The sequence below is a fragment of the Trichoplax adhaerens genome, genomic scaffold (assembly GCF_000150275.1).
Source record: "Trichoplax adhaerens TRIADscaffold_1 genomic scaffold, whole genome shotgun sequence".
In the NCBI taxonomy this organism is placed as follows: Eukaryota; Metazoa; Placozoa; class Uniplacotomia; order Trichoplacea; family Trichoplacidae; genus Trichoplax; species Trichoplax adhaerens.
In genome coordinates this window covers 12754969-12769257 of record NW_002060943.1, presented here as the reverse complement: position 1 = coordinate 12769257, position 14289 = coordinate 12754969, and the positions used below count along the sequence as shown (strand labels likewise).

Genomic DNA, 14289 nt, shown 5'->3' with positions numbered 1-14289 from the left:
TAAGTTAAGCATAGAAAAAATTCATTACGATCAATTACTGCACTTTGTAATAAAATGTTCCGCTAAACTATATCATGACTTTAACCAAACTTATCATCTTAATACAATTTTATTATCAAAAATCATCGAAAATAGGTAAAGAGTAGGATTTGATTAGTTGTTTGTACATTTTTCAGTGGGCAAGTATGTCACGTTAATAAATTAGAGAACAGTTTAAATTCAACTGGTATTACATACTGTAGGACTATACAATACTTGAAATATTGGAATAATTTTAGCTCACTTCACATCAAGATTATTTATTTTCCTACTCATGTCCAACAGAACTTAAGACGTAGATTTATATAAATATCTTAACTAAAATCATAAGGATAACGAAGTATAAATTGGATATTTTGGTTTGGTTCATATATCCATAGCGACAGTTTATCTTCATGGCGGAATATTTTCTACAAACTGTACAGCTATGAAAGTGTTTAAAAGAAGTGCTAAATGCAAACTTATCAGGTAAAAGAATGAATACTATCAGTTAACAGTTTCTGTCTGTAACCATTTTAAGAATTTCTATCCAATCATGGAAGTCCTATGTTTAGCTTCGTAAATGATAGTTGTATACTCTCCACCTATTTGGCCAGCATATGGTCGAAGAGGAATTTCCTCTGCGTCATTATTGATATAGCCCTTTTCTTTATCGACTAGATCATTATTACCGTCAATCATTTCTTCGTAGTCATCATTAATACTTTTCTTGGTTAGTGATTTACTATAAGAAAAAGTGGATTTTAAGGAATAAATATATCTAAGCTTAAAAACTAAGCTTTATAATCGCTATAATATATCCTAGCTCGCACTTAACTTATTTTACGGGAATTTAACGATATAGATATAATATTGACTTAATTATAGTAATAACACTGCAATGCTATCGATAAGAATGGTAAATTAACTAGTTTTCGTTACCCTTGGCGTCGGTAATAAGCTACAGCCACTAAGAGAATGGCAGTAAATGAACCAAGTCCAGCACCTGATGTAATCAGGATGATGGTAATGGCTAAATAGTAGCAAATAATTTCACTTTATTAGAATAAAGTGTTGAATATTCGATAGCTTCTTAGTAATTTTTGAAAAATGTAAAATGAAGTCCTTACTGCTTAAATTTTGGCAATTTTTGCCGGTAAAAAAGATTGTACAACTGAAATAGAATGATTTACTATAAGTCATCATGGATAATGATATAGAATTATTGTAGAAGTCTTTCAACCGCAATTTAATATGAAATCACCATTGCTATAGCCAATAAAAAACAATATAGTAGGCATAAATGCTATCTTAACCATTCCATTTTGCAATGTTTGAGAACTCACTTATGGAATTGTAAGCTTGATTTCATGCTACTCATCAAAATACTTACATACAAACAATTTCGTTAGCAGTACTATCAACACTGCAATTGCCGCCATTTAAGCAGCTAGTAGCTGTACAAGTCACTGAAAAATGAGTCAAAAATAACAATTAAAGGAGAAATAACATTTAATTTCATCTTTTATTCTATTTGCAGAGAATTCGTAGTATGTCAACAGCTATAAAATTGCTTATCTTGTTGGCTGAAAGCAATTGATTTAATAAACGACCAGCTATAGTACGTTTGTAACTACCTTGAGAAGGATTGATGGTAGATTTCAATGTACACGAGTATTTTCCATCTTCATTAATACATTTTTCATTCGCTTTGCATGGACTTACACTTGCCAAACATTCATTGATGTCTAAATTATAAGTTGGTAAGTCATATACCTTAATTCGCGTAGCTTGATGTAGTTAGCTATTTCTCTGAATATAATTCTTTATTGGCCTTATAGACCTTTATGATTGATTCAGTTAGCCTATGCATGACTATCTTATTTCGTAGCACTAATACCTGAACAGCCTTTGGTGGAAGTGTTAAATTGAAAGCCTGTCGGGCAACGCTGACATTTGAAGCCGTCTTGTAAATCAATGCAGGTTTCTTTTTGGCCTGAACAAGGATCATTATCGACTGCACACTCATTGGTTTCTATAATTATTGTATATTGTAAAATAGAGAAGAGACTAAGCGATTACAACAACAATTTACGGAAATATTTTTTATGTGCTGAAAATATTTAAGATCACCGTATATTACTGATATAAAATATATAATGTTCCAAGCAGACTAAGTACGACAGGATATGGTATTCTATTCATTTTAGAGAATACTAAACCATGATTGATCTTCCAATATTACTAAGTGCCGTTATATTACTTAACAACATCGAGCAGCATTAAAATTATATGCTGTTGCATTATGCTCTAGCTATTTTCATAGCTACTACCGTAATAAGAGTATTAATTAGTCTGAAGAAAAACGAAGCTATCGTTAATTTCTAATTTCCGAATGTATTTTTGTCATCAAATGCAAATCAAGAAAACGAACTAAAATTTGTGACTATTTTACTTGGACTGAATAATGTTTGCTTTCGTTTGTATTCATGATCATTTATACTGCAATAAATTGAAATGCATCAAAAGCAGGATAGTTATTACGGAAAGAACTTTTAGTAACTAGAGACGCTAAGGTCATCTATTTTGTCAAGATTACTCAAATCTACACATAAAAGTTTTGAAAGTGTATTCTAAAGGTTAAATAGATTTTCAGATGGTCTTACCCGTCACGTTAACTCCCTGAACTACTATGCTGCCCACCGTTTGAACATTTTGTTGGATAGTGTCTTGAATTGCAGTTTGATTTACTGTGGCATTATTATCATAAACAGCATAGAAATCGACAATAATACTCCCAGACCTAGAATTAGACAAAGAATAGTAAATGAATTAATAGTTTTCACTATAAATATCTGATGTGAAATCTGTACGTGCACTTAACCAATACTAAAATTAGGCAGTAGTCTTAGCAAGATGGTATAATTCAGGTTATACTTAATACGTGTATATCAAGATAAGCGTTTGACGAAGTTAACTATGGTTGTTAAATTATCATTCTTATTTCTAAAATGAATATCACCTTAGTAGCAAAAGATTAATTGACAACGCTCTCATACCTAGTGCTTAAATAATAAAGTGCCGCTAGAGACTTAAGCAAAATCTTAATACCTCAGGCCGGTGATGATGATATATAGAAAATTGGTAGCTGCATCTTGGGAGTTTCGTATCGCGGCTTCGATCTAGAAATAACCATCAGTGTAAACAAAATCATGGAAATCTCGTCCATGTAAATTGCTTATATAAAACAAAAATTAGTCAAGCTGCAACCTAGTTAGATTACCTGTGTTTTGCTATCATTCTTTATTCGTTGTCCTTTTTGATTGTTAGGATCATTTAATGTAGGCTCAAATACATCGTCTAGAGATAGAGTACCAGTAAAATAGCTACCCTCTAAATAGGGGGATTACAGCTAATTAAGTGATCATATTATCAATGTATTAACCTAATCTCTAAAATCATTTTGTATCTGCTTGTATGCAAGACAAGATCAATTTGCCTAATTATTTAATGCTTACTAGCTATCTACTGTTATGGCTAACTATGGTGTAAAACAAGAAATTTTAACCGTAGAATGGCGGTATGTATTATTTTAGCCGTTAGAAATATTAGTAACATACGAAGCTTGCTAGAAAATGCATATTAAACTGCTTTACATAGGCTGTTTAATTATATAATAAACGTACCTAAGCACCCTTGGCTATTTGTTAAAAGGGCGTTTACATCTTGCTGATAATAGCCCACTCTGCAGGTGCAAAAGTATCCGATCGTTAATGTTGATAGTGCATTGCAGACAGCAAAAGGTTGGCATGGATTATTCAGGCAAGGATTCACGGTTGGAGTTGGCGTAGTCACAGGTGAGTTTGTAGTTGCTGGATTACTGATTGAATTCGTAATCATGTCGCCAGTATTATTTTGTGTGCTTGTAATTAAGTTATTGGACAAGGATAAATCACTGGAAAAGAACAAATCTAGGGTTACACTGGATGAAGTTGAGACCGAGAGACTACTCTGTTTCGAGGGAAGAATAGATAGATCGTTCTTGATGCTAGAACTCTTTAGATATAAATTACTGGAAACGAAGGATGATCGTGGAATATCAACCTTGGAAGAGCTAGAAACCGACATTTCTACTAAACTCGTTGAACTCTGCATATTAGACATGGCTACAGGTGAGGATGATAAAGACATGTCTTGAGAATAGAAAGACGAAGAATCAGAAGAGGAGGCAATATCCTTGCTCAATAGTAGACTGGATTGATCCTTTACGCTGGTACTGATTTGGGTATCCTGACTTGATATTGGCTGATTAGAAGTAGAAATAGAGAACGATAGATCGGTTAAGTTGGTACTTGACGACGGTGTTGTTATTGCAGTTGATATAGGCAACGATAGATTGGTTAAGATGACACTTGACGACGGTGTTGTTATTGCAGTTGATATAGGAATATTAGTAGCACTAAGCTGGCTAAGAAACCCAGATGACGGCGAAATTTTAGTAGTGCTCAATTCGGAGGAAGGATTGCCTTCGATACTGGACTGAGCAACTGAAGATGCAAAGACAACCGATAGATTACTGGATGGCGATTTGCTATAGCTGGAAACCATTGATGCAGAGATATTTGCGCTGACATAAATAGTTGGCTGTAAAGCGTCGCTTGAATTTGTTGAAATAAACATTTTCGTAGAATCCAACGTTAACATAGCAGTTGCATTGCTACTAATATAATTATTTGAAAAATCGAGCGATTGTCCAATTTGACTTTGGAGAGGTTCCGACATAACCTCAGCGGAAGTCATTGGAAAGTAAGCAGAAGAATCATCCATTAGAGCATCCGATAGTGAGGGAAATGGAGCACTGTCGGACTGGCTATCAATAGAAAACACTTCATCGCTTACAGTGATGTAGTTGTTGTCCTCCGATAGTAGTTGTTGAGAAGATATTTCCACTGAGTAAGGTAGATCCCCTGAACTATCTGTAGAACATGATAAAGTAGCGGTATTAATTTTAAAATGCGTTATAGTAGCTACGAGGCTAGAGTAAATTGTTATCCTTTTATCCTAGCCTAGCTTTATTTCGTTAGAAATGAATAGAACGAGCATTATTTACCGGCAAGTATAGATGATTGTAGAGCTTGATAAGAATTATCACCAGAAACTGCGCTATCACCGGGAAACTCACTGCTTGCATCAAACTGATCACTATCAATGGATATGGAAGTACCATGCACCACCGTTGCTAAAAGGCACATAGTAAGGTACATCGCAACCATCTGCATTGGAATTGAAAAGCGTTATTAGTGAGGCTAGTGGCAGTAAATTGCTAAAGTATGCAAATTTTACTAATGGCCATAGGTCTATCGCTTGAATGAAACGTTTGTAAATGTGAGAGCCAATAGCTGAACAGAGTTTGAATTCAATTTATGGCTAAAATCAATTCTGAGATAGATTGCGCTTAGAGGTTAAACTGTAAAATCTTGTCAGTATCTTATGAAAAAGTCATTATTGTTGATTTATTTGAATGCTGATTACGCTGGGTAGGAGGTCTACGTAATTAAAAGTTAAACATGAAATATAAGTCTTTTCATCTGCAGTATAGTTTTAGTGGCACATTATTGTAGAGAAAAAATTTATATGCGCAAAAGGAGATCCTCACATCCATCTCAGAATTAATCAAGCCCGCAATAAAGGACCTCTGGCATGATTAAATACTCTAAAATAATGAGGAATGACCGATAAAAGAAAGCTAAGGATTTAAATTAGAACTTAGTCTACAGTTTAAATGATAATCTCATATAAATGAGAAAGTAATAATTTATTTATTATCCGTTCAATCTCAAATTACTAGGTGATATCCATTCCAATTTCTTATCGTTGACTAGGATACTTTTGCAACCAAAAGCAACGATATAAAAACGATCTTCTCCATCATGAAGAATGTTAATTGCAGATTTAGCAGATTCTACTAGCGAACTGTAATGATAGAATTAATTGATGTATATACGATAGCCTTAGCATCTCTAGCGTGATGGCACATTGCTAAGATTGTAAGTAAAGGCTTTATATTCACAACAATGTCTTAATTAATGCCGCCATATTATCATTAATTGCAGTAATTGATAGAAGTTTCCGAATCATTATGCGATAGCACTTTAGGATTTGAAAAGAAATTTGAATATTCATGAAGTTGCTTGAAAGCTATTGTTCAACTCTGGTAGTGAAGAAAGAATGTGCCCTAGACATGGCCTACCGAAACTAAGTTGATGGTTATTGCGCTAATTTTCATTAATTGAAAATTGATTTTTTACAAGCTTCCCCATAGATAATGAATTGACGATGCTACAGCCCGAAATCAATGACTATTTGATCAAATATAAATTCTATGGCCACTTGCTGAGATCTAGGAATCATTTCTAATCCGTTTTGATCCTCTACATCTATCGCAGAAACGTCTAAAGAAATGATAAAATTACCTTTACAGTAGTTCATAACATCAAAATTTTCACGACATCACCAGTCGATGCATTTTTAGATGCTTAGGAAATTTGCATTGCTGGTTATTAATGAGGCAAATAAAATTACTCCCTAACTCTATAATTAATGGATAGGGATTACTTGTAAATATTACCTTATGACATTAAAATCGCCTCATTAGGTATGCTAACAAGTTAATTAAGTTCTTGTATAATTTTCTGTCGACAGAACTGAGGACTAAGAGGTTATCACTAATTGTTAGAGAAAGAAGTAAAATTGGATATGAACATCGGCGATGCCCGCAATTGTTAGGAAGGAAACCACCTGATTGCATTTACAGTGTTATAGAGGTGGCGTATATTATTATCCTTATCGACCCTGGATTTACTTAAAAACGATCATTGCCATATATTTAGGCGTGTGATATACGAAAATACATTACTTGAAAGCAAAAAATAAATTAAAACACGTAACCACAGGGTACTGGTAATTCGATAGCGACAGGATAGATTTATGGTTTATAATGGCATATGGCATTAGTAGAGATATTATAGTACGCCAGCATGAAATCAGTTTGATAACACCGCAGACATCATTTAATACTATCCTCTGCACTTTATAATAACTATAATATTGCTGAATCATGAATTAATTGAAGACTTGTAATGTAATATAGCCTGCTAAATCAAATAAAAAATCGATTCCAATTTGATGCTGGCAACTATCTAATTACTTTAGCTATTTATAATTAGCTGAAACAACCATAGCTAGGGTCTAAGAAATAGTAGTTTTATGGAAATGACCCTATGGGGCTAAAACTTACACATCTGAAAATGTTTGCCATTTTTACATCCGTTGATAGCTACTTCCTTCTTCCGTCTGCTAGAAATCAGAGATAATGGATAGCCTTATTGTTTTGTAGTTTTAAATAGAGTGAACGCCCTTACCTTAAGAAACCAAATTTGAATTGCTAATGATAGCCTGAACATACTGCCTATTTTCTTTCATTTCGATACTCTGAATTAGCGTACCATTCTCTTACAGCAAAAATTGACGATGAACTACAAATAAACAATATGGGAAACACCTATTCAAGAAAATACATAGGAAAGATATTCTGTTAACCCAATAACATAAACGAATTTTACATTGTTTTCCACAACGGCCTCTATTCCGCCGTTACGACACTTGTTAACGAATGATAATTAATTAATAAATATTATAGCTTTGTAGAGAGACTATTCATAGAAATTAAATTGAATTTTAACAGGTAGAGAGAATTTATAAGCACATTTAAATACTGCGTACAATGCCCTACTATATCACTGCTAAGAATATGTAGCTTGTGGTAAATTAGTATTTCTGCGGTCTAAAAGATTGGAAATTTTTCCTGATTTTACCATAATATTGCTTAAAATTGGAAATGACAAGATGCTAGTATCCTAGTTGATCTGCCATTAAGCTACTTCAACTTCTCCTGCTGAGATTCTGTTGGAGATCAAGAGTAATCGATTAAAGCGAATAAACGAAAAGCAGTATCTGTTAATGGAGAGTAGTAAACTGAATAATTTGATGTCAATTTCGCTTCTATAACAGTTGGTGCGGCAGGAATAACCAAAGGATAATAGTATACGAGTTGCTTTCTTTGCTGGCTTCAGAAACACCAGTTGAAGGCAACTTGATCGATTACAAATATTTGAAATATACACGTACATCGGCTATCCGTAATCGCTACTATCCAGTATTTATGCGGGCTTGCCAGAAGGCAATTGTCGATGATTTGATGGATTGAGAGCTGGCGGAATAGAGATAGATCATTGTAAGAAAATGGATTGCATATTGAAACTCCTAGTACCAGTAATCATAAGTAAGATGGCGGCGCTAGATTTGAGTGGGTTATTGGTTTCATGGATTATATTTAGACGTTAAGATAGTCGTGTGCTTTTCGGAGGGTGTTTAGTCGGTAGCTTAAGAGCTAGTTGTATATTCGTAGTTTACCTGGATTAAATTTTATGACTGTAATATTCTACAATAATTTTATATCAGAAACTACTTTTAACGTTTCTTGGAAGACCATTTTTTGAGTCACTAGTTCAGAGTAGGGCTAGAAATAGCATCTTATTAACTTACTGTACGTTATTTGTAGCAGTGCTGGAAGACTTTCGTCAGAAATGGCTGCAATAGCGGTGATAGGCTAACAGATAAGAAAGGCTCTAAGATTTACCTATCAGTCGACAAGGCATATAAATTAGTCGAATCAAACGATGTTGGTATCTAAATTTCCATTACAGATAGCCATGAAAAGCTGATCGAACTCGATCTCGAGAAAGATATCAACACAAAATAACTAATAAGAATATTACGTAACGGAGCTATACACTATATAGATATGGAATTCTGATTGCTTCTACCGGTGATAGAACTAAGCTTGCAATTTCCCTATTGAAGTAACGTTTAAGAGTATACAGTACTATAAATTGTGCATAGACTGCCTGTGAACGAAAAATCTTCACTAGTAGATATTTCAGATTGTGGTCATATTAGATTGACGATATCATTCTTAGATGTTCAGGTCTAAGCACTGTTTTAAAATAATCTGTTGCATGAGAAATCGTTGATGCAAGTAACCTGTCTGCAATCGCATGTCTTCAGCAAGCATACAAACACTTCACGGACTTGCCGCAAACTTTCAGCAATATGATCGCCATCAGCTTGCTTTGCCTATTTCTCTGCCTAACTACTGCCTAAATATTTCTCATTCAATACCGAACGATTTATCGACAGAGCATAAGATAAATGCTTGTGTTTTATGTTTCAGCGATTTAAATCCGAGCAAAACCTGAGCAAAAATAGATTATTTAAAACGCTTCACTGAAGCCAGTTAAATGGCACTAAAGTTCAGTATCTAATGCTCTAGGATGTAAGCTACTAGCAGTGATTTTAATCCCTTGTCATTATTTTGGTTAATGTACTTAACAATCAAGAAATCATGCTACGATAGTCGTTCTCATTATCTGTATCATCCAAAATTAATTTTCGAATGACTTGGCTGTTAAGTCAGTGATACCAAAGGCTGGATAATCTCACAGTTTATCCTAGAATCGATTAGACTATAAAATATTACTAAATGATTAATTTATCTCTTTATGAATTCTTTATGGATCTTTTTAAATATTGTAATAAAAGCAGAATTTTATCTTACGTTTCGTAGGTTTAAATTTATTATGATTTAGTAATCTTATACAGAATAAGATATAGTCTGCCGCATTACAGTTGATCAATCAATTAATTTCAACATTAGCTTCGAAAATTAAATCGTAAACTGGATATAAAACGCTACTAGAAAAGTTAAAATTCCAATAGACGAGAATATTTGCAAGCTATACACTATATTCAAACTCTATAAAGAAGCACTATTTATTTAGCATTAGTATTTATTGATAATATCTCCAAGTTATTAGCATTTATGAGCATTTGTTACTGCCGAACTTATAATACAATTCATTGATAAAGATGAGTATGAAAATGGAACGATGATATGGTTTAACAATTGGTGGCAGCGGCGGGATTTCGAATAGGAAATCATTGTGCCTTTACGGTTTGGAACTCAAGATATTCTTCAAAGAAGAAAATTACAGGAATATTTCTAGCAAATTATATCGTGTTAACTTCCAACGTTTATCACGGAATGTATCAAGCTACTCAACAGATAGATATTCTCACCGATATACTAGGATATGTATACTGAACAGTGGAAGTCGCTAAGTCAAAAATATTCACAAGTGCACCATCGGCGTAGGCCGAGACTATAAAAAGCCGAGCACTAGCTAAGCTGCTCAGTTCCATTTAGTCACTTGCAGGATCACTTGACTATTATTGCTAAGAATTTTCTTACGTTTTCTTTAGTACATTTTACGACTAAGATTAACGTAAATAAAGTGAAGTATTTCAACCTATTAGTCATAAGTAGCTTATTTGTGTAGTTGTAATATCGTTTCCACAGTAATTTTAGTCCACAGAGGAATCCAGTACTATAAAAGCTTTTTATTACAAGGTTCTAAAGAATAGTACAGCAATAATTAATTACTCACAAGAATCTAGTCTAAAGTAATCTGAGCTCAATTAGATATCAAATCTTTTCTCCTCCTTTACGCTCAGATTTGTACACCTTATATACTTTTCTCTGAATCTATTTAAGGCAATAACATCGTCTACAATCAGACATGAATCATCACTACATTTTACAGTATTAATCAAACTGCTACAATATTATTACTTTACCATTAATGTCCAACACCGTAAGGTATTGGGCATCTTTACAATCTTAGTATTTCAAGTCGTATAACGTCCTGTACCATAATTAGTTAACAGCTATATTAGTGAATAACACTTTCTAATATAGTAGTTACCAGTCACCTAAATCTAGCAGCACAAGAATATCTATTTTTAGAAACTTAACTATTCTAAATATAGTACGCAACACAAGCAAATCTAGGGTGCATCACTACAGTAGTTGAGAGTTAATTCAACTATGATAGGTCCCTAAGTTCGTTAGGAACACGAGTACTAGTGAAGATAGTGTTTAAGACCCGTTTTCTAGTTACAAAGGAGAATTGTAACATATGGTAATTAAATACTTTGCAGTAAATCATAAATCGAACCGTTGGATACCAATATAAATTTGATTTAAAATTGATCGAGAGAATGTTGATGGTTGATATCTTTGTAAGATGAGGGTGATCATTAAAGGAAGGCACCCAAAGTAATTTGAGTAGAACTGTGCTAAATGATATCTACCTGCTGCTCAGTTTATAGGTTATGATATATGCAATATTGTTATGAATAGGTATAGTACTATTGTGATGGTCATGATTTATTTATATTGAAAATAATTTTACATTTATAAAATGCGACCGATTGACTGATTTTATACCAATGATATGCTAATAAGTGAGCTTACAATTGTATCATTACATGACGTAGATTACTAACGTTGGCATATTAGAAAAACGGATAGAAAGAAGTATCGACAAGAAAGCCTGCCCACTTTAATTTATTTCATCCCCATCATCCTGATGAATTGTAAGAGAATAATGGATGAATGATTGAAAACCGCTAACAAATAAAGGCGTATCCAATTTGGCTAATTAGAGCACGTTCCTAACTGAAATAGACTTTGTAATGCTGATCTTGATTTGAAAGCATCGAGCATCCATGATAGTGTGCTCTTTACGTATTTTATCACTCATTTGTACAGCGATCAAAATTGTTAACCCTATCGAGTAGACAAATTGTGATTGATTATTTTTCTCGAATTGTATATTTTGATTGTTGTTGAAAAGTAAAATATGGCCAATCAGACTAGCAATTCTGCGATATTTGACGAGATTGAATCTATACGCAAAAAGGGCGTGAAATATCATGGCGAAGGCAATTATGAAGACGCGTTATTTTATTTTCAAAAAGCTGTAGCTCGAATCAAATCGATAGCGGAGAGTAGCGATAGTCGTCGTCAACTTGAATATTCTATTTATCTCGCTATGGCTCAATCTTACCTGCAAAAATATCAATTGATAGAAGCCAATGAATACAGTGGAAAAGCAGAAAAGTTAGCTAAGAAACTAGAAGAGGTCAAGATTTCTTATTGTTTCGATATCCAGGGCGACTGTAAACGACTTCAAGGTGATTTTATGGGTGCTTTGAGTGATTACAACAAATCACTTCAAATAAAATTAAAATCGTTAGGGAGTGAACATCTTGATGTCAGTAAGTCCTATCATAACATTGGCTTGGTCTACCAGAATCAAGGCAAGCATGACGAGGCTTTAAAGGAATACAATAAATCATTAAAGATTAAACTGAAAATTCTTGAAAATAACGATCCAAGTATTGCTGTATTATATAACAGCATTGGACAAGTCTATGATGATCAAGGCAAGTATGATGACGCTCTATCAATGTATAACAAGTCACTCAAGATTAAACTGACGCAACTTGGCGACAATCATCCAAGTATTGCTAATACATATGACAACATTGGAAATGTCTATGATCATCAAGGCAAGTATGATGACGCTCTATCAATGTATAACAAGTCACTCAAGATTAATCTGACACAACTTGGCGACAATCATCCAAGTATTGCTACAACATATAACAACATTGCAAGTGTCTATGATGATCAAGGCAAGTATGATGACGCTCTATCAATGTATAACAAGTCACTCAAGATTAATCTGACACAACTTGGCGACAATCATCCAAGTATTGCTAATACATATAACAACATTGGTCGTGTCTATGATGATCAAGACAAGTATGATGACGCTCTATCAATGTATAACAAGTCACTCAAGATTAATCTGACACAACTTGGCGACAATCATCCAAGTATTGCTACAACATATAACAACATTGCAAGTGTCTATGATGATCAAGGCAAGTATGATGACGCTCTATCAATGTATAACAAGTCACTCAAGATTACACAAACACAACTTGGCGACAATCATCCAAGTATTGCTATAACATATAGCAACATTGGTCATGTCTATAGTAATCAAAGCAAGCATAAAGAAGCTATTTCTATGTATAAGCAATCCCTTAAGATTCGATTATCAGTTTTGGGTCGCAATCATCCTGATGTGGCAAAGTCGTATAGCGGTCTAGGAAATGTATATCTTGCTGAAGGCAAGCATGAAGAAGCTATTTCTATGTACGAGCAATCCTATAACATTCTATTATCAGTTTTGGGTCACAACCATCCTGATGTCGCAAAGTCATATAACAATCTAAGAAATGTCTATCAAGCTGAAGGTAAGCGTGAAGAAGCTATTTCTACGAATGAGAAATCACTCAAAGAGAAACAAGAGGAACAAGAGAAGCAAGAAAAGCAAGGGGAGAAACAAGAGGAGCATGAGAAGCAAGAAGAGCATGAGGAGAAGCAAGAGAAGCAAGGGGAAAATAGGGAGCAAGAGGAAAAAGAGAAGCAAAAGGAGCTAGAGGAGCAAGAGAAGCGAGAAAAGCAAGAGAAGAAACAAGAGAAGCAAGAGAAGCAAGAAGAGCAAGGGGAAAAAAGGCATCAAGAGGAGCTAGAAGAGAAAGAGAAGCAAGAAAAGGAAGAGAAACACGAGAAGCAAGAAGAGGAAGATGAGTTAGCAGGTACCATTGAGCGCTTTGTAAGGTGTTTGATTAGATATTTGCTTTAGGTATTCTGCTTTTCATTATAATTACAGCACTAACAGCACACTACGATACCATACTGAAGTATTGCAGTCGGTAAACAACATGTCCACCAAGTATTTCTTAAAGTATAGGCGTTTCAACCCTGTTCAATTCTAAGTCGGTCTATTAGTCTAATAAGATCGAATAGATCGCGAAAATCGTTCAATGACAAACCTATTGTAGTAGTAGTGTGTAGTGCAGCCCCAATATAACTTAAACATTGATTCTAAGGTGGTATGAGTATTCGTGCTAGTAGTTATAATATTGTTACAGTTTGGTATATCGTGATGAGATGGAGCTGGGATTAACTCACAAGGTACTCCGACTGTCGGATAGCTGATATATTCGACCTACTGACTCACAACAACTTGGTAATCTTCGGTTAAGTATAGTAATGCTTTATTTCTCTATTCACTAAACTGCCCATAACCGCGAGTTCAGAATAACGCAATGTACGTAAATCTTAAGTTATTGCCTGGCCGTGCAGGACTTATAATCTGCAAACTGCAAACCTCTATTTTACACCGTATAAGCTTCAGGCAGTATTCTATTTTGGGCCATATTACACTCAGT

The 14289-nt window shown here is 34.2% G+C and overlaps 2 protein-coding genes across 2 annotated transcripts; one reads left to right on the top strand and one right to left on the bottom strand.

The window, feature by feature from the left end:
* Positions 1–564: 564 nt before the first annotated feature.
* On the bottom strand, positions 565–7336 carry TRIADDRAFT_52790 (uncharacterized protein; the record flags this gene model as incomplete). Its single annotated transcript, XM_002108341.1, has 12 exons — positions 565–763; positions 961–1051; positions 1149–1210; positions 1412–1487; positions 1656–1766; positions 1919–2053; positions 2685–2821; positions 3130–3200; positions 3302–3411; positions 3705–4994; positions 5129–5291; positions 7316–7336. 12 exons carry the CDS (start codon positions 7334–7336, stop codon positions 565–567), a joined length of 2466 nt encoding a protein of 821 aa, XP_002108377.1.
* A 5113-nt stretch (positions 7337–12449) lies between these two features.
* On the top strand, positions 12450–13097 carry TRIADDRAFT_18878 (uncharacterized protein; the record flags this gene model as incomplete). Its single annotated transcript, XM_002109065.1, has 1 exon — positions 12450–13097. A coding segment is annotated over one exon (648 nt), but the record flags the coding sequence as incomplete, so codon positions are not given.
* Positions 13098–14289: the final 1192 nt, after the last annotated feature.